Source organism: Schistocerca nitens, chromosome 2 (genome assembly GCF_023898315.1).
Source record: "Schistocerca nitens isolate TAMUIC-IGC-003100 chromosome 2, iqSchNite1.1, whole genome shotgun sequence".
Lineage (NCBI taxonomy): Eukaryota > Metazoa > Arthropoda > Insecta > Orthoptera > Acrididae > Schistocerca > Schistocerca nitens.
The window spans coordinates 808,367,229-808,386,612 of record NC_064615.1 but is presented as its reverse complement, the minus strand read 5'-3'; the positions used below and the strand labels follow the sequence as shown (position 1 = coordinate 808,386,612).

The following is a 19,384-nucleotide window of genomic DNA, read 5'->3' as shown; positions in this document are numbered from 1 at the left end:
GATAGACACATTGGGACAAGGCAGAGATAGGCATGAGAGAACAGAGTGGTAAAAGATAAACAGGAGTTTATGGATGTGGTATAATACCAGAAATGAAGAGGAAAAGAGTTTGGCGACTGACAAATGGAGAAAGACAGAATCGTAACAACAGGAGAAGATGTGTTTCACAGAGAGAAATTGTCATAGGTACTAATTTTTGAAATAGAAAATGTAAGGAAACAAACAAAAATGAATGATAATTAATTGAACCCTCAGCTGCCGACAGGTGTTGTTGATATACCTCGATAGGGACAGCTGAAAATGTGTGCCCCAACCGGGACTCGAACCCAGGATCTCCTGCTTACATGGCAGATGCTCTATCCATCTGAGCCACAAAGGACACAGATGAATAGTGCGACTGCAGGGACTTATCTCTTGCACTCTTCCCGTGAGACCCACATTCCCAACTGTCCATAATCTACATACATAATGTACCTAACAGATATTTGCCCATTCACTCATTACTCGTGTACACTAAGGTGACGATTCCCATAAGAGTGCCTTCTATTGTAGAACAGGTAACAGATTACCTAAAACATTTTGTGTCATGCCACACAATTGTTTGGAGACTAATAGTAGCAGCCAGAATGGTGAATTACCATCCCATGAGTAGGCTGACATTAACACCACAACACAAAGACTGTTGAGTTGCGTTGTGAGTGGGAAGCATGGGCTGCTGATGAATGGCCTTGCATTGTGCTCAGCAATTAATCACAGTTCTGCACCACTCCAGGTGACCATGATCAAGGGAGAGGTCCCATTCTTACACTGGTTTCGAGAAGCACGATGGTATTTCTCCTGCCATCATGGAGAAGAACATAACTGTTAGTGATTGAGGGAATTCTGACAACACAACGGTATGCCTCATAGATCTTGCATTCTCATTTGTTACCTCTCGTGTGACAATACTGTGGTGCCAGTTTTCAACAGGATAATCGTTGTCCACACATGGCTTGTGTCTCTATGAACTGTCTGCATGATGTTATGACACCCTTCCCAATGGAAAGAGTGCATGCATCCAGGGCAGAAGGGCAGGTAACGTCTTACTGATAAGTGCGCTCTTACTGCCAAGTTCATTATGAATTTGACTCTAATTTGTAATCAATGAAATAACATCACATACCCTGTCAATCAGTGAAGTTTCATTTCGCTTTCTCCTTGTCTACTTGGTGCTTCATTTTTTTTATTAGGCTGTGTACATTAAACCATTACACCTCTTCAGCGTAATGATACTTCAGTGACAACCGTCAAATTCTTCGTCTGTGTGTACTCTGTAGCTGGGATTTGCATGAACAATTGTGTCTGTTGTATGAACTGCTACTTGTAGTGACATCCATAATACTTTTGTTCTGCCAGTGTATACTAAATGTAATATTATTTCCCTGGCAAGATTTATCTAAATGAACAATGTTTCAGTTCAGAGAATGAAAAATTCTGATGTTGCTCAAGTATTTCAGTCGTCAGGGGACTATATTCTGCTGCCCTATCAAAATTGCAAGAACACCTCTTCCATCTGAATCCCATTGTATGCAGTAATCTCCTTAATGTGACAACAGATTAAGAAAATTAGATTCCTCTCCTGCTTGCTGTGAGGAGCTTTGGCACAAGAGATTTTCTTCTCCACTTAGTAGAAATATCTTATAGTCTCTGTTATCATACACTTTTTTAATTCTTTATGTTTTTACTAGGAGTATAAAAAGACATTTCACCACCACAGATTGTGTTCTTTATTATTTGTCTTTCCTCATTAGAAAACGTCTGTCGCTTCTGGCACAGCAGGAGAATGCTGCTCACGGGGACTCACTTTTGTTCCTGATGCTCTTGTTAAAAATTGATAAAACTGCAATCGACACTGATGCTGCTTTGTGTATAACACCACATGTTATCTTCTTACAGCTGACCAATATTTATTTCATATGGCCAATACCATTTACCTTTGGCAGCAATGGGGAAGAAGGAACAGAGAGAAAGGTATATTTCTCCCTAATCCGGCACACCCCTGGCAAGCACTTTACTGAGTTTTCTGCTGTAGTTCTAACCATCAGCAGCAGTGGTCCCCACTCAGGCCCCCACAGTCCCCCAGTTCACAAAAGCGATCCTGTAAAGAATGCCACTATTAGGCATGTTCTGCAACAGTAATCTATACAGGCACAATAAATACGAGGGTGAGTCAAATGAAAATCTTAAATATTTTTTAAATATTATTTATTGTGCAGAAGCGGTACAAAGCTGTATCACTTTTCAACATAATCTCCCCCACGCTCAATGCAAGTCCTCCAGCGCTTACAAAGTGCATAAATTCCTTTAGAAAAAAATTCTTTTGGTAGTCTGCACCACCACTCATGCACCGTGTGGCGAACCTCTTCATCAGAACGGAACTTCTTTCCTCCCACTGCGTCTTTGAGTGGTCCAATCATATGGACATCACTTGGGGCAAGGTCTGGTGAGTATGGTGGATGAGGAAGACACTCAAAATGCAGGTCTGTGATTGTTGCAACTGTTGTACGGGCAGTGTGGGGCCTTGCATTGTCATGTTGCAAAAGGACACCTGCTGACGGCAATCCACGTCGCTTTGATTTGATTGCAGGCCGCAAATGATTTTTTAGGAGATCTGTGTATGATGCACTGGTGACAGTGGTCGCTCTAGGCATGTAATGCTCCAAAATGGCGCCTTTTTCGTCCCAAAAGAGAGTCAGCATAACCTTCCCTGCTGATGGTTCTGTTCAAAACTTCTTTGGCTTTTGTGATGAGGAATGGCGCCATTCCTTGTTCGCTCTCTTCGTCTCCGGTTGGTGGAAGTGAACCCAGGTTTCGTCCCCAGTAACGATTCTTGCAAGGAAGCAATCACCTTCTCGTTCAAAGCGCCGAAGAAGTTCTTCGCAAGCATCAACACGTCGTTCTCTCATTTCAGGAGTCAGTTGCCATGGCACCCATCTTGCAGACACTTTGTGAAACTGGAGCACAACATGCACAATGTGGTGCGCTGACCCATGAATAATCTGTAAACATGGTGCAATGTCATTCAGTGTCACTCGGCGGTTTTCCTTCACTATGGCTTCAACTGCTGCAATGTTCTGTGGAGTCACAAGTCGTTGTGCCTGACCTGGATGAGGAACATCTTCCACTGAAGTCACACCTTTGCGAACTTCCTACTCCATTCGTAGACTTGCTGTTGTGACAAACATGCATCACCGTACTGAACCTTCATTCGTCGATGAATTTCAATAGGTTTCACACCTTCACTATGCAAAAACCGAATAACAGAACGCTGTTCTTCCATGGTGCAAGTCCGAAGTTGGGCGGCCATCTTTATACTGATACTGCGACGGTGTGTGTGCATGTGCACTATGCTGCCACCTATACAGGCACGCTTACCAACTTACAGGATAACGGCGCGAAATTTCGATTTGTTATTACAAATTTAAGGTTTCCATTTGACTCACCCTTGTAAAAATTCGTGGGCTTATGCACGCGATCTGTTGTAGAAGTACATGCGATGTTGTTATGATCGACATATTAATGTATGTACTGTACTTGAAACGTACACCTGCAAGCTAGTGTCCAGTTAAGATATTCTGACTTACGGCGCCCCAGAAGCATTTGCTACTTTAAGAGAGACGAGAACGAATAAAATTTTGAAACCACTGGTCACCAGTTTTCAGTACTATACTGCACCGTGTTGGATTACATTATTCTAGTGGAGACGGAACTTATGATACAGTTTCCATTTCACATCAAGTATGAATATGTTTCGAGTATCTTTCAAGTGAACAGAGAGAAACGAAGGGTTTCCTGCATATGGCAACAGTTATTCTGCACAGTTGAAATGCTCATGCAAAGATAATACAGATTCTTCAACAATCTCCGATATTTTGTAGCGGCGTCGTTTAGAAGATCAGCTGGTAACGTTTGAGAATTTCAGGACTAATTAACCAATAATGAGACACTAAAATTACTTGGGATTTTTTCACGTTTAGTTTTACACTGAAGAGCCAAAGAAACTGGTACACCTGCCTAATATTGTGCAGAGCCCCCGTGAGCACACAGAAGTGCCGCAACACGACGTGGCATAGATTCGACTAATGTGTGAAGTAGTGCTAGAGGGAATTGATGCCATGAATCCTGCATGGCTGTCCATAAATGCGTAAGAGTACGAGGAGATAGAAATCTCTTCTGAACAGCACGTTGCAAGGCATCCCAAATACGCTCAATAATGCTCATGTCTGGACAGTTTGGTGGCCTGCGGAAGTGTTTAAATTCAGAAGAGTGTTCCATGGAGCCACTCTGTAGCAATTCTGGACGTGTGGGGTGTCGCATTGTCATGCTAGAATTGTCCAAGTCCGTCTGAATGCACAATGGACATGAATGTGTGCAGGTGATCAGGCAGGATGCTTACGTACGTGTCATCTGTCAGAGTCGTATCTAGATGTATCACGGGTTTCATATCACTCCAACTGTACACACCTCACAGTGTTACAGACCCTCCACCGGCTTGATCAGTCCCCTGCTGACACGCTGGGTCTTATGTATTCATGAGATTGTCTCCATACACGTACACGTCCATCTGCTCGATACAATTTGAAACCAGACACGTCCGACTAGGCTACATGTTTCCAGTCAACAACAGTCCAATGTCGGTATTGACGGGCCCAGGCTTTGTGTCGTGCAGTCATCAAGGGTACAGGAGTGGGCCTTCGGCTCCAAAAGCCCCTATTGATGATGTTTCGTTGAATGGTTTGCTCACTGACACTTGTTGTTGACCCAAAATTGAAATCTGCACCAATTTGCGAAAGGGTTGCACTTCTTTCACATTGAACGATTGTCTTCAGTCGTAGTTGGTCCCGTTCTTGCAGGCTCTTTTCCGGCCGCAGCGATGTCGGGGATTTGATGTTTTATCGGATTCATGATATTCACGGTACACCGCGAAATGGTCGTACGGGAAAATCACCACATCATCGGTATCTCGGAGATGCTGTGTCCCATCGCTCGCGCGCCGACTATAACACCACATTCAAACTCACTTAAATCTTGATTACCTGCCATTGTAGCAGCAGTATCCGATCTAGCAACTTGTGCCAGACACTTGTTGTCTTATGTAAGCGTTGCCGACCGCAGCGCCGTATTCTGCCTGTTTATACATCTCTGTATTTGAATACTAATTTCTTTGGCGCTTCAGTGTAGTTACAAATTGTTCATTCATTTGTACACTGAATGCAGGTCGTCGTTTTTTATATCTTCAGGCTCGGCGTCTGAAGAAATCTACAGGTCATTGGCATATAAATCATAATTACAGAAGTACAGGCCGAACGAGATGACATTAACATACAGGAAGAACAGTAACGGGCCTAGGACTAAACACTGTGACATTCCTGAGAAAAGATGGAATCCAGATGACATTTCTTTCCAACAGACAACATACTATTCCTCTATTCTATTTTTCAAACCACTCCAGGGAACTATCTGATAGTGGGCAGCTGTAAAGAGATAGATGTACTGTTATACAAAAAGAAACGCCACCGTCGATTGCTAATTATTATTGTTATTTCTTTCCTTTCTCAGACGTTATGTCTGGTTAAAAATGGAAAGTGACGCGGACCTTGATTAAGCGTGACTTCCTTTTAACTGTACAGTATATGTTACATTGCATTTAGGAACTTTCGGGTAATTGAACATGTATCAATAATTACAGATTTCTGTAGTTTTATATATACGTTTGGATGTAGCTGTATTGCGTTGATGTACTGGTGGATATTGTGTGGTATGAATCCTGTAGTTGGTAGTATAATTGGTATAATGTCAACTTTATCCTGATGTCACATGTCCTTGAGTGCCTCAGTCAGTTTGATGTATTTTTCAATTTTTTCTTTTGTTTTCTTCTGTATATTTGTTGTATTGGGTACGGATGTTGCGATTATTTGTGTTGAAAGGGTACAGTACTGCCCGACATTGAAATTAGGGACAACATACTTCAGTATTTTTGTCAGAACAACACATTTTTTTTGTAAAATAACTCAATTTCAATTAATACAGCGAAGCCGGATACCAGTGTGGGAAAGAAAGACAATTTATTTATTTAATTGATCACATGTGCACTCCCACAAAATAAATCCCTACATCCAGTTTGGTGAGATCTGTGAAATGAATGAATGTATGATCGTCTGCTAACCGCAGATAGTGAATGTGAATATATGATCATCTTTGAGACGATCCTTTGGCCACCTTTGGTGGGACAAAAGAGATGAAATTTACCTGAGCTTTGAGCGCCTGAAATGTGGCTGACCAATACGGTAGCATGGTCTTCCCCCACCTCGACAGAGGTGCGAGATGACCTAAAGAACGGCCATGTTTCAGCACTCTGCCGCTGGATCTTGTGCTGTTAAGACCTGTTTTAGTTGTGCTCCGTAATGACAAAAGAGTGGAGACATGGTATGCATGTGGAATATTTAAGAGTAGTTTGAAATAATAATTTCTCTATTTCAGGAACTTTTGTGGGGAGAATTCAATGTCAGGCAGGTAATATTAATGGGATTGTAGTAATCTTCGGAAGTGACCAACGGTCACAATGAAACCACGTTAGCAATAAGTTGAAATACTTCCGTGTGCTTAAGTTAAGCTGAATTACTAGCGTGTGTACAATAAGTTGAAATATTTAAGAAATAGCGTGTGTACCATAAGTTGAAATATTTAAGAAATGGCGTGTGCAGGACTTGAAATTAGAGACGAGTACTTCCACGTGGTGAGTACTGTGTGAGTCTCAAACTGTGTATGAGACAAAAGATAAAGAGAAGTACTCGTCCATGGTATCAGTTGAGGACTCGCGTGTGTGATGAATACGTTCTTAATATTACTTTGCGTGATATGATTCCATGTGACGCTAGATTCAAACTCTGAGAGAGAAGCAAGGTGAGTCGGCCGTCTATCCAGCAACGCCACTTGGCTTGCATTGCACAGGAAGACGTGCAAATATCTCCAGAGTTCATAGTAGGAAAGTAGAATTACAAAGTGGGGCAGTGTCGTGTGAAACTGGGATAAATACTAATTGAAGTGGGAAAGCTGAAAGTGATAATGTTGTGACTATTTAGTGTTTTGTATTTCATGTCGTAGTGTGGTGTATGTCATGTAATTTGGGTATGTGTGGTTTGCATGGGAGAGTAGTAAGGTAGTTTCAAAAGATTAGTGGGTTATGCTTGTTCCTTCTGTATTGCTCGGTCTGGAGGATAGTTTCGTGATGATGATTGTGAGAGTCGAAGTGTGAGAAATAATAAAAGATCCACCATCCTATCCAGAAAGTGCACTGTAGCATTAAATAATTACGAGACCATAATATAGAGCTTCACCAATGTAAAGCCATGCCCACTGGGCGGAATTTCTCATGTGTTATTGTTGTAGGTTATAGAATTTGTGTGTTTAGGTTAGAGAATTTATCGGAATAAATAAGATAGTGAAAGAAAAAGATTGGTGGACTTTTCCTTCGAATGGTATGTTGTCATAATGTCCCGAATTTATAATGTGTGCGCCATTCATATTCAGTGAGGTGGCCACGTGTTGACAAAAGCCGTTAAATAAAAATAGAAAGAAAATGTGGTATTGTCAGTGCGTAGTGTACAGTCAGAGTTCTGTAAATTACTGATAGTCAGATGCGTGTTTCCGTTGCGTATTAATCATATAGGAGGATAACTTGTAACAAGTGTGAGTACTAGAGTTCATGTTACTCGATAAATAAGAATGAATCCACTCGCTTGGCAGACCACTCATCTTGCAGGCCTGACTGCTTGATGCCACAGTATGAGCAAGGCATGTGGGTGCCTCTCAGTGTTAATTTCTTCTTTTTATTGGTGAGTATGATGTCAGGTTTGTTATATGGTGTTGTTTTATCTGTTATAATGGTTCTGTTCCATTATAATTTGTATTCATCATTCTCCAGTACATTTTGTGGTGCATACTTGTATGTGAGAACGTGTTGTTTTATTAGTTTATGTTGTATGGCAAGTTGTTGATGTATTATTTTTGCTACATTGTCATGTCTTCTGGTGTATTCTGTATTTGCTAGTATTGTACATCCGCTTGTGATGTGATATACTGTTTCTATTTGTTGTTTGCAAAGTATGCATTTATCTGTTGTGGCATTGGGATCTTTAATAATATGCTTGCTGTAATATCTGGTGTTTATTGTTTGATCCTGTATTGCAATCATGAATCCTTCCGTCTCACTGTATATATTGCCTTTTCTTAGCCATGTGTTGGATGTGTCTTGATCGATGTGTGGCTGTGTTAGATGATACGGGTACTTACCATGTAGTGTTTTCTTTTTCAAATGTACTTTCTTTGTATCTGTTGATGTTATGTGATCTAAAGGGTTGTAGAAGTGGTTATGAAATTGCAATGGTGTAGCCGATGTATCTATATGAGTGATTGTTTTGTTATTGTTATTATTATTGCGAGAGCATTAGGAGCAAATGTAGGCCCCCATGTACATCGTCCTCTTACGTTGCCAGATACGAGAAGAGAGCTTCCAAAGCATATGGTGTGGAACAAAGAGGGCAAGACTGGCAGAGAACAAACTGATGATGTCTCCATTTATTCTGTGACTTTATTTTCAGGAAGTACATTGCTCACTTACCTTCTTGTATCCACGTTACAGTAACTCTCTCTGTGTTTATAAAACACTTATTTCGACTGACAGTCATTGCATCCAGATGGTCACTGACGATTTGTTGGCAGGTGCTGGATGACAGTAATATGCGGCGGCGATTCCGTGTGAGCAACTACCAGTCGGCAACCCGTGTGCAGCCATTTTCGGCCACAATGCCCATGAGCCTCAACCCCAACTGGAACGAGGTCCGCTTCAATCTGGCCGACATCACGAGGCGAGCCTACGGCACCGCCTACGTCGAGACAGTGCGCGTCCAAGTGCACGCCAACTGCCGACTTCGGAGAATCTACTTTTCCGATAGGCTCTATGCAAATGATGAACTGCCTAAAGATTACAAGTTCTTTCCCCGAGTCAATTAATACTTAATAAAATATAAATGATGCACTTGCAACAAAGACGTCTACTGGTTCACATTTCTTACATCTCAGCTATGCTTGCACCTCACTCAATGTGGCATAGTAGGCACGTAAGTAACGAAGCAGAGTTTCCCACTGCTATCCTGTTTTGGTTTTACACTCCTTCAGTAACTTAGTTAAGCAATTACCTTTTATTTATTTATTTTTTTTTTCATTTTCACTACTCAGATTCCGACTACAGATTCTGTGGCCATCAGCCTCATAGCACAGAATTCAGAAATAGTTTAAATTAAATTCCCCTAGTAAAATCTATTATTTCAGTACATTATAATGTCTATTCTGAAAGTAATGAGCTAATTATTTTTATTGGAAATTCATCCTATATAATGTTATGAACAATGACGTATATTGCGCAATACATATTAAGTAAAATTCGAGTGAGCTAATAGAACGCATTCAACTATAAGACTGCATCCAAAAGAAAGCCTAAATTTTACTGATTCAAGCAAAGTGTTTAAATTAACCTAAAGTCTATTAGTTAAATAGATATTACGACTTGAAATCTGTAGCCTGTATGACTTTCAGTGCCAATTGTGACCAAACTACTGAATAATTCCGAGAACTGTTTTGATACTTTCGCTACGCATGTTTTTCTACGTAAAGTGACTCCAGTCTCAACTTTGTAAGTGCATTAATTAAGAATTAAGTAAATTTGAATAAGTAAAAATAATTGTTCAAGAGGGCTTATAAGTCGGGAATACCCACTGCGGATGCAGTTAGTTCTGCGTATTTAAATTGATACGGCTCACTCATGTTATTTAAGTAATAAAACCCAATAGTCAACTTCAAAACCAATTAGAAAGGATCATTTTAACCCTGGGAGATTATAAACTAGAATATATTAACAGAAATAGTCAAATATTCAGGCACTCGTCTATATAAGATCCGAGCTGGTGCAGTTCTCAGTTAGTTCTCGGTCAGATTCTCATGGAGCAAAAGTGCGGCAAGTCGGTGCCGAAATGTGATGTGATAATACTTGAAACAGAAGCTTAACTTTTCCGGTCGGTACCAAAAAAGTGTAATTGTATTCGGCTTTGAGCGTTTAACGCGTATTGTGAACATTGTTAAAGACTGGAAGTTTTTGACCTACCTAATGTGACGATTATTAAGTGTAAGAGGCCTGGTCACATGAATATTGTGTGTGTAAGTGATAACAAATAAATCGCACTGTGGTTGTCATAAGTGTTCAACAATGAATACCGTCTTGACTTTTGATTTTGGAAAACATAATCTGGGATCCTGGCTTCTTAGCTGCAGTGTGATTTAGATGAGACGGACGCAGCTACCGAGAAGACAATATTGAATAAGCAAAGCAAGGTAGGTCAGGAACACTGTGCACTATCTACTGGGTGAGGAAATGTTTCACTACATCCGGTTGTGACGTAAATTTTAAGTGGCACTAATACAAGGATTCAGCCTGGCACGTTACACGTACCATACCAAGATATCCAGTCTCATGTTTATTTCAGTCAGAGATCACTTTTCAGTAGTCTCCTAATAAACCAGAATTTCTCTAATTTTACCGTCGTCGCCATAAAACGCCATGGTAATTGTAGGAAGTAATATATTTTGCAACTCTTGTAGGAACTTGGGCTCTCGAAATATTGCGAATGAAGCTTTCAGCGTGACCTTGATCTTCCCAATTATTTCTGCGCTTTGGTGAAGCGTAAGAATTTCGGTTGTCTCTCTAGTCTCCGCACCCAGCAAGATGGCGCAGAGATAAGACACCGGTCTCATATTTGGGAGGCATTCATTCAAATCCTCGTCGAACCATCTCGATTTAGATTTGCTTGACTTCCCTAAATGGCTTAAGGAAAATTCCTCCACATCCTTCCTCGATAAGAGCTTGTTCTCTGACTCTGACGTCTTCGTCGTCAGCGGTAATTCAACAGAAATCCGTCTTCCTATTTCCAGTTTCCGCTTGGTAATGGTGTTGGTATCTTGGTGTTGTTATCATATCGAATAGTTGTTTGGAACCATTTGCGATACAAGACGTTTTCTTAGAGAGTCCCTACTGGAGTTTATGTTCTCATCTTGACTAAACAAGCTTGTGACGACTTACACTGTTCTTTCTTTGAACGGTCTCTAGATTCCGTTAATCCAGTATGGTAAGGGTCACTCAATCACGAACAGTGTTCGAGTTTTGGTCTAACGAGAATTACGTAAGCTACCTCATACCTAGGTAGATTGGATTTCCCTTAGGATCCTCCCTGAAAAATTTAAGTCTGACATGTGACTGCCCTATACCTCAAAACGCTCTTGATTGATATTTGTGGCCTATTGGCAGCTGTGGCTGATTGCGACTAATGTAGTCAAGCAATGTCTGGTGTTTTCAACAATTTCTACGCTTTACATAACATTTATTTGTGTTCATCGAAAATTGTCAGTCTTTACATCAAGTACTGATCATCTGCGAGTCTTTCTGTATTTCATTACCATTTTCCGATGACGTTGCTCAGGATTCACAGGTGTGGGGTTTGTGATAAGCCTTAACGAAATAAAAAAATATTTTTAGGTTATTTAAATGTATGGAAAATAGCAGTGGTGCTTCCACACTACGTTATGGTACGTCTAAAACTATCTCGCTTCTAATAGCAACTCTCCATTATGAACAACATAATAACTAATTAGTTTTGTTTACTCGGACGTTTTCCCAGCCACATACCACTTCCTATATTCTTTAAAAACGTACGTATTTCACTTGTGGAGCAAAACTGTATCAAAGGCTTACTAGAAATAAAGAACCTTGGCATCAATCTAAACTCCATTCTCTACAGCCCTCTGAATCTTGTGAACTAACGATGTGAGGTTTCACACTATTGGTACATGTGGACCCATGTTGATACCTACAGTGGTGCTATATAGTGACCAAAGAGTGAGCGCAAAATATGTTGTTTCCAACGTTTGTCTCTTAATTAAGCTGTAAATTAGTATAGTGAACTATACAAGATAAATGATTCAGCACAAAACTCGATCACAGTATGGTAATAAAGAACAATATAAGTAGTTGCAACTTACACATCAACTGGGGCATTTAGACAATATTTGACAGAAAGCAGACATTAATCATGGGAAACGACGCTCATATTTCAACTATCAGTGTGTTTAGTTCTTTCGTTAAGAAGATGCAGAAAGAGAGGACTGTGCGTGTGTGCGTAGTTGCTTGGATAGGTGGGTGAGTGGTTGGGTGGGTCGATTAGTGAGAAGTGACACAGAATAGTGTTCAGCATGACAAATTCACACAGGCCTAGGTTATAATATTTGGCCTGAGTTTCTATTGCATGAAAATGATTCATATGACTTTTAATAGAGATCGTGGGTAGAGCAACATCTGGTGCTAGCAGTGACCAAACCCTCACGAGTAGACACAGTTTCGTTCCCAAAACAAATCTAATATCTAGCATAGTAAACACGTGCTTGGAAGTGGGGTAGCAGTGAAACTGTGAGAATATGAAAGCGGCATCAAAGTACAGTACAGAAAGATTCCAATGTCTAGGTGCCAGTTTAACAAACTACTTTAATGAAATATTAATTAAAGTTAACACGAAGTAGACCTTGTTGCCTAAGGGGAGTACAGGGATCATCTTGTAAACGAAATTATTTTATCAAGTTTTCGTGCTTCATCTCACATAAATGTTGCTCCAATCGGTTTCAACTACTTACAAGGGCCAATCAAATAAACACGAGACAGATGGAAAAAGTAAGTACACCATTTATTATTTCAGAAGTAATTGCTATATCATTTAATAGATTTATCCCACTGCGAGACATTACGGTCCATGCCTTCATGGAAAAATGTCTGCAGTTCCTTAAAGACTCACGATTCTACCCAGTGTGCAAATGTATACATCCAAAAAAATTATTAATCGAATTAATTACAATATTGTCATGTTTGAATTTCATGAACTTTGCAGCGAATGAATTGTCTTTCACTTTTAATTTACCGATCTTGTAAAGTGTAAGGCAGTGGTGGCGTAAATTTACGTCGATTTTGCTTGCTTTGCGCCGTTGAGATTTACGGAATTTGGTTGAATGCTTCTTCTTCCGCCATGACTATTTCTCATTTTTGATCGTGAATACAATACCGATTTTTATCGGACTTCCTCTTCAGATGCAGGCAGCTACAGTGACATGACATTAGCATAGTGTGCGGAAGAAAAGGAAATTTTCGTGGTTTTGCACTAAAAAGAACTCTCACACTTCATACTTTCATAAAAATTATTATTCACATAACACAAGGTCTACTACACACTTCTCACAAGAATATGTCTTCTCCCCACGAGAACTAAAGACAGAGTGCTCTAAATAATTGAGCAAAAAAAAAAATTGGAGTTTCCATCATTTGTCATTCGCCTTCCGGCGTAGCAAAATACATCTTTTCCGACGCTAGTGGTTATTATAATTGGTTTTAAATTGTTGTCGTAGCTTGTTGGGGCTTTTCCTTCTGTACCTATACACCAGACATGCACCTCTTCTTCCGAAGCAAATTGATGGCCACGTCTTGTTCTCCTCACGGTTCTAGAAATGTGAAAATCGCATGGTGTTATGTCGGGACTGTATGAAGAATATTCAAGAGCTTTCCAGCGAAAATTCTGTAGCGGTGTCGAAAGAACCTTGGTAACGTGTGCTTGGGCATTATCCTGTAACACAACGATACCGTTGGTCAGCATTCCTGGGGGTTTGGAGTTGATGACAAGCTTCAGTTTTTGCAGAATGCCCACGTGCTGCAATGCGTTAATTGTGACACCGTGTTCCAGAAAGTCAATGAGCAGCGCTTTCCGGGAGCTGACGTGCAAGTCTTTACAATTTTTCGGTGAAGGTGACTCCACGAACTTCCATCGTTAGCTCTGACGCTTGCTCCCCAGCTCAAAGTGATGATACTATGCTTAACCTCTCGCGGCAGTACCTGACAACAGACAGGTGAAGGTCCCTTACGAGCCATCTACTCTTGTTGGAAGGTCTTTCAGTTCCTTTCTCATTCATTTTTTTTCTTTTCGTAATTAAAATGTTAAATAGGCCATGATTCACATGTTGTCATGCTATTTCTGTCATGGAATATGAGGCACGAATCGGTGATCGAGCTCACAGTGCCTACATGTCTGAGGAATTTCGTTGGTGAGGGGATGGATTTCCTTTCTCGGCACTACGTTCCGTTCGCTGTAAGTGGCGGTGCAGGATGGCCAGCGGCCGCGTGAATGTGGCGAGTTGGGAACCTCCCTGAAAGGAAGCGGCGACAATATGAGAAAGGAACGAAAGGCGTTATAACCACAGCCCGTCTTTTAAGTAGGCACCGCATTGCTCCAGCTTGGCACTGGCCAAGACTTAACGACCTAAGTAGTTTTTGGCAAGTCGAACTCCACCCCGCTTCTCCAGTATATACCGCATTTCTCCCATTTTGAAGGTGCAATCAATTTCGAAAACTGCCTTTCGGACTGAACATCTCGTCTGCAGCATTCATAACGGAAATGCATGTCAACATGAGCGAGTTCCTGAATGGGAATTATGTAAGCTACTTCCTACCTAGGTGGACTGGATTTCTCTTAGGACCGTTTCTGATAAATCTCATTCTGACATGTGACTGTCCTATACCTTAAATTGCTCTTGATTGATACTTGCAGCCTTTTGGCAGCTGTGATTGATTGCGACTTGTGTAGTCAAGCAATGTTTGGCGTTTCCAACAGTTTTAGCATTTTACGTTAACATTTATTTGTGTTTATCGCAAATTGTCAGTCTTTATACCAAGCACCGGTCATCTGCGAGTCTTTCTGCATTTGATTACCACTTTCCAATGTTACTCCATATTCGCAGCTCTTGGGGTTTTTCTCTATGAGTTCTATGAGACGTAGGTTACTCATTGAACCTCTGCAAAAAAATTATTATACCAAAAAAACCACGGAGCTGTCTCTTGGTTGTTGGCCGAGGAAACTTCGCTATGACCTCAATCTTGTCCGGGTAGGGTGCAATTCCATCCGCTGTAATTACGTGTCCCAAGAATGTCATGGTGGTGGTCCCAAAACACGATTTCTCAATGTTCAAGGTTACCCCGCGTTCTCTGAAGTTTTCAAAACGTCTCGCAGAACCAGATTGTGGTTCTGTCACAACTTTTCAGCGTGATAATAACACAGCAGTCCTTTTCGTCGCATCAGCAAAAAACCTGTTTCCCTACCGCCGCCAATGCTTACACTGGGCTTGACGCTGTGCGATCTGCCCGTGGAATACTAGTCACACACTGGTTCTGCAGTGTCTTAAATCAACGAGGACAAATATCACTGGCTTACTCCGACTCTGCTGCAATGGGCCCTGCGCCACATCCTGCCTTATTCCATTGGGCTTGTTTAACAAGTTAGTGAATGGTTCTGAGCGCCCAACTGCCTTTGCCCCTAAAACACTAAGCTCACTGCATCTTAACTATTCTCAAACTGAGACGGAAGAATCAGTGACCATTTATGGAATTAAGAAATTTTACATTTATGTATACGACACCAAGATCCATGTATTGATTTATCACAAACCCTCACCTTAGTTGTTCTATCTTCAATCTAAGCTCCTGTATAGGATGACATAGAGTCACCAATACTGGGCACCTTTTTTAAGTGGGTACCATTACAAAATCCGTTTTCAAGCCATCACCCAACACGATAATGCCAATGCCCTACCCAACTCCATAGTAGCCCTGACGCAGAATTTGATTTCCAGGAGATCACAGGGTCACATGAGCGAAGCCAACAGCAGCTCAGATCTAAGTGCGCAGCCGTGGGCCAGTATTATATAGTATTCCATATGAGTTCTTTCGATTCTCGCCTAGCTACTATTAGGAAACCGACCGTGCTTTGGACTGTGAGTTGCTGACGTGTGTTATTGGTGTTTATTCAGTGCTGTACCCACAATTCAGTTGTTATTTTTTCCAGATTACGCATTCGTATCTGATGTGGACACTTTGACAGTTGCGCTTAAGATATCCAGCAGTGGAGAGGTTTTCTCTTCATGTGATCCGGGATACATATCAGTCAGGTACAACAGAGCCACTTCATGTTGTACTGGAAAGGGTGGAGAAAAATGTCCAGGGCAATTGGCAGTAGCTTCCACATAATAAGTTGTTGAGTCGTCCTTTTTCTCAAATAGATAAGGGATGTATTAAACAGCGACAGACAAAAGATCAGCTCAATTTTCTTAAAGGTTCACAACCACTGTGGCAGCAGGACAGACAACCAAACCGCCGCTGCACGATGGACACGGTATAATATCATGAATGTGCTGTGTACAGAGTCGCAGCCAAACGAACACTGGGTAGCACGCTTGCTGAAGTCACAGTCTCTCACACTGAGGTTTACTAAATGCCTTAGAAACCTAGACAATCATTTTCCGATATGCCTGAGAGCTCTGTGGTCGTCAAGAAGTCTGTATCCCAGGCTCCAGGAGGAGGCGAGTGCCTCGCAGATGCCTATTCTAATGCTCGTTTTCTGACAACTAGTGCATCACACAGACAGATATGTGCCCTCCTCCTGCATCGTCCATACCATTTGTTAACTAGGTGAACTCCACAGTGGCGTAAGTATGCTCACATGTAAATGGCAGTACTAGTTCCACATTGGAAGTTAGCAGTGTCTGTTACCTCTGGTAGCTATCAGTGTCTGTTAGGTCACTGAGGGAAATAAAGATCCAACGTGTGACACATATTATTTCCTCTCCTCCTCCTCTTCCTCGTCACTGACTGTGACGACAGTGGTAAGACATTGGACTCAGATTCAGGAGGGCAGTTGTTCAAATTCCCATTTGACCATTCTGTGTTATATTTTTCCATTGTTTCACTAAACCACTTACGGAAAACGCTGGACTGATTCCTTTGAAAAGAAACCAGTCGCCTTGCTTCTCTACCCTACCACAATCCGAGCTTGCGAACTACATTGAACTCCAATCTTACCTCTTCCTTCTGTCTTATCACGTTTTTCCTTCTCTCTTGTGTACATCCCACCTTCCTTCTTTTTCTTCTTCTCCTTTGTTCTTCTTGTCAATCCTCTTTTATTGATTTTCAACCATTTTCGTCTCATCTTGCGTTCTGCGTGGGAATAATTTGACATGAATGACTACTTGTGAATTTTATATGTTTTTCAAATCTTGTATAATTTCGTCACCACATGAGTTTTCTTGAGTTTTTTTCTTTATTTTATTGAGTGACTTGAAAACAGTGTGTTGAAACAAAAATGTGTTCTTCAGATAAAATATTTGTGGTGATTTCAGCATATAAAATTTTATTTGAAACTGAATGCACTGCAAATAACTGTCCTTTATACCATGTATGAATAGTTAGACTCCTTATTGAAAGTCATGAATCTTTCAACGATTTGTTGATTTGAGAAACTGCCTCTTTCTGAGCTGAGAGGCATTTATATAAATATATCCTCATATAATTATTCTATCAGGTTTTATGCTTAAATAATCAGTGTTTTTTAAGTCTCCGTACTCCATTACTGGGATACTTTGTGTTACTTAAACTGAGTGTATATAAGCATTACAACACTGTGTTAACTTCATTGATATAAAATTAATGCGAGGCAGCCAATGATTTCAGTGCAGATGCACACCAGGCTCGAAGTCTTACAGGAATTGGTGAAATACCGTGAGTAATGAGAGGATAATAGGGAAGGGGCATTACATCAGTAGTGTGTGGGTAAGTTGAGAATCTGGGTCTGATTGGAAGCGAGCTAAGGTAGTTTGTGCATTTTTGATTACCACTGTGGTTAGCACAGTTGCCGAGTAAGCAGGAGGCCCGAGATCGAATCCAAATCTGGCTGAAATTTTCAGTTTCCACACTGCCCACCCACAGTCAAGGTATGTAATTCCACTCTGTCGTAGAATTTAAGAGTTCAAATGAATCATCAGACACAGTTGCCAGCTTTTTCAGAGGTCTCCCATTCTGTTAGTGAGAGTGACACAGCAACCTGCAGAGAGGCGACAGGATAACATTTTATGATACACTCCAAAAACATGAATTCACATTGACAGTGGGAGTGGTACCTATAACATCATCATTAGGGTATAGAGATATGGAAGATGTTATTTTGTAGTAACGTGTTGCATTACATGATGTGGTATGCAGAGGGAGTCTGTTGGATCTAGCAAAAAATGTCAGTCTCAGTATTTGTCAGTTGAGCATTTCAACTCACATGTTTTATCTATAACAGGTGTATGTACACAAAAATAAATAACAATAGAATTAGAAACACAATTAAATTTTCAATATTTTCAACACACTCAGATAGGAAAAAAGCAGAAATGTTTGGTGAAGATTAGAAAGTTCATGCAACAATGAGTCTCCAAGTCTTTATTGTGCAGTATGGATGATATTTGCAATATTATTAATAATAATAATCTTACACGGAGACTGATTTTATCATTATAATGAATCACCATTTAAAATCTAAATATTTTCTGACAAATGCTGTCCTGTATGCATATGTAAATGTCAGCATATACTACAGAAATTGTTAATATTAGTAAATATCCTGATAATGAAATACTAAATAAGAAGTTCCTATTTCTCATACGAATCAGTGAACAAAGTGCTTTGATATATCACATTAATTCTACTCCATAAAATATGGCAGCTATTTCACTAGTGCCACGAGGTATAGCTTTACATTTAATGGAGAGGGATTGAGGGTTCATTAAAATCTTAGAAACCGTTTGTTCCTAAACATGTTTACACCCATTTAAAAATAGGGGAGGGTGGCGTTAGCCAGCAGTATTCTCAATTCAGGCTTGCTTCATTCTATGTCTGTGTGCACATCTGGTCGCTGAATGTTGTATTTCTGTGGCAGGTGATTCATTATTAGAATGGCTATTTTTGTTGTATGTTCTGACAATGGCCTATAGAACTGCTTAAAGGCAGTTGACATGCAGTCCGTTCGAACATCTGGGTTGCGGCGGTGGTGTTATCCATCTTGAAAATCGTGTTGCTGGGAGTGTGTTAGACTGTATCTGCTGCAGAGCAGGTGCGGGCTGTGCGAGCCCTAGAACAAGCAAAAGCAAAACAGTATTCATAAGTATAGTATTTAAAAGCATATAAATGATTACTTACTTTGAAATTGTGTCTGCATTAGACGGGCCTGGAACAGCATTAACTGGCTCGAAGAACCAGGAGAATGGTTGTACAGGTACTGTCTCTGTACCCACTGAAGGTTTGGGATCTCTCTTTCCACAACACACAGGAAATCATGGTGTGTATTCATCTCCTCTTAATCATGATTTGCACTGAACAGTGAACCAATAACTTCAT

At 40.7% G+C, this 19,384-nt stretch overlaps 1 protein-coding gene across 1 annotated transcript in view; it reads left to right on the top strand.

Moving 5' to 3' along the window:
* LOC126234646 (cilia- and flagella-associated protein 20-like) overlaps window positions 1-14,976 on the top strand; it is a gene marked incomplete at its 3' end in the record, with an annotated part of 43,404 nt that extends 28,428 nt beyond the window's left edge. The window contains exons 3-4 of the mRNA XM_049943378.1: window positions 8,761-9,029; window positions 14,955-14,976. Coding sequence (XP_049799335.1) covers window positions 8,761-9,029; window positions 14,955-14,976 — 291 coding nt within the window. The remainder of the gene's footprint in view (window positions 1-8,760; window positions 9,030-14,954) is intronic.
* Between the last annotated feature and the right edge of the window lie 4,408 nt (window positions 14,977-19,384).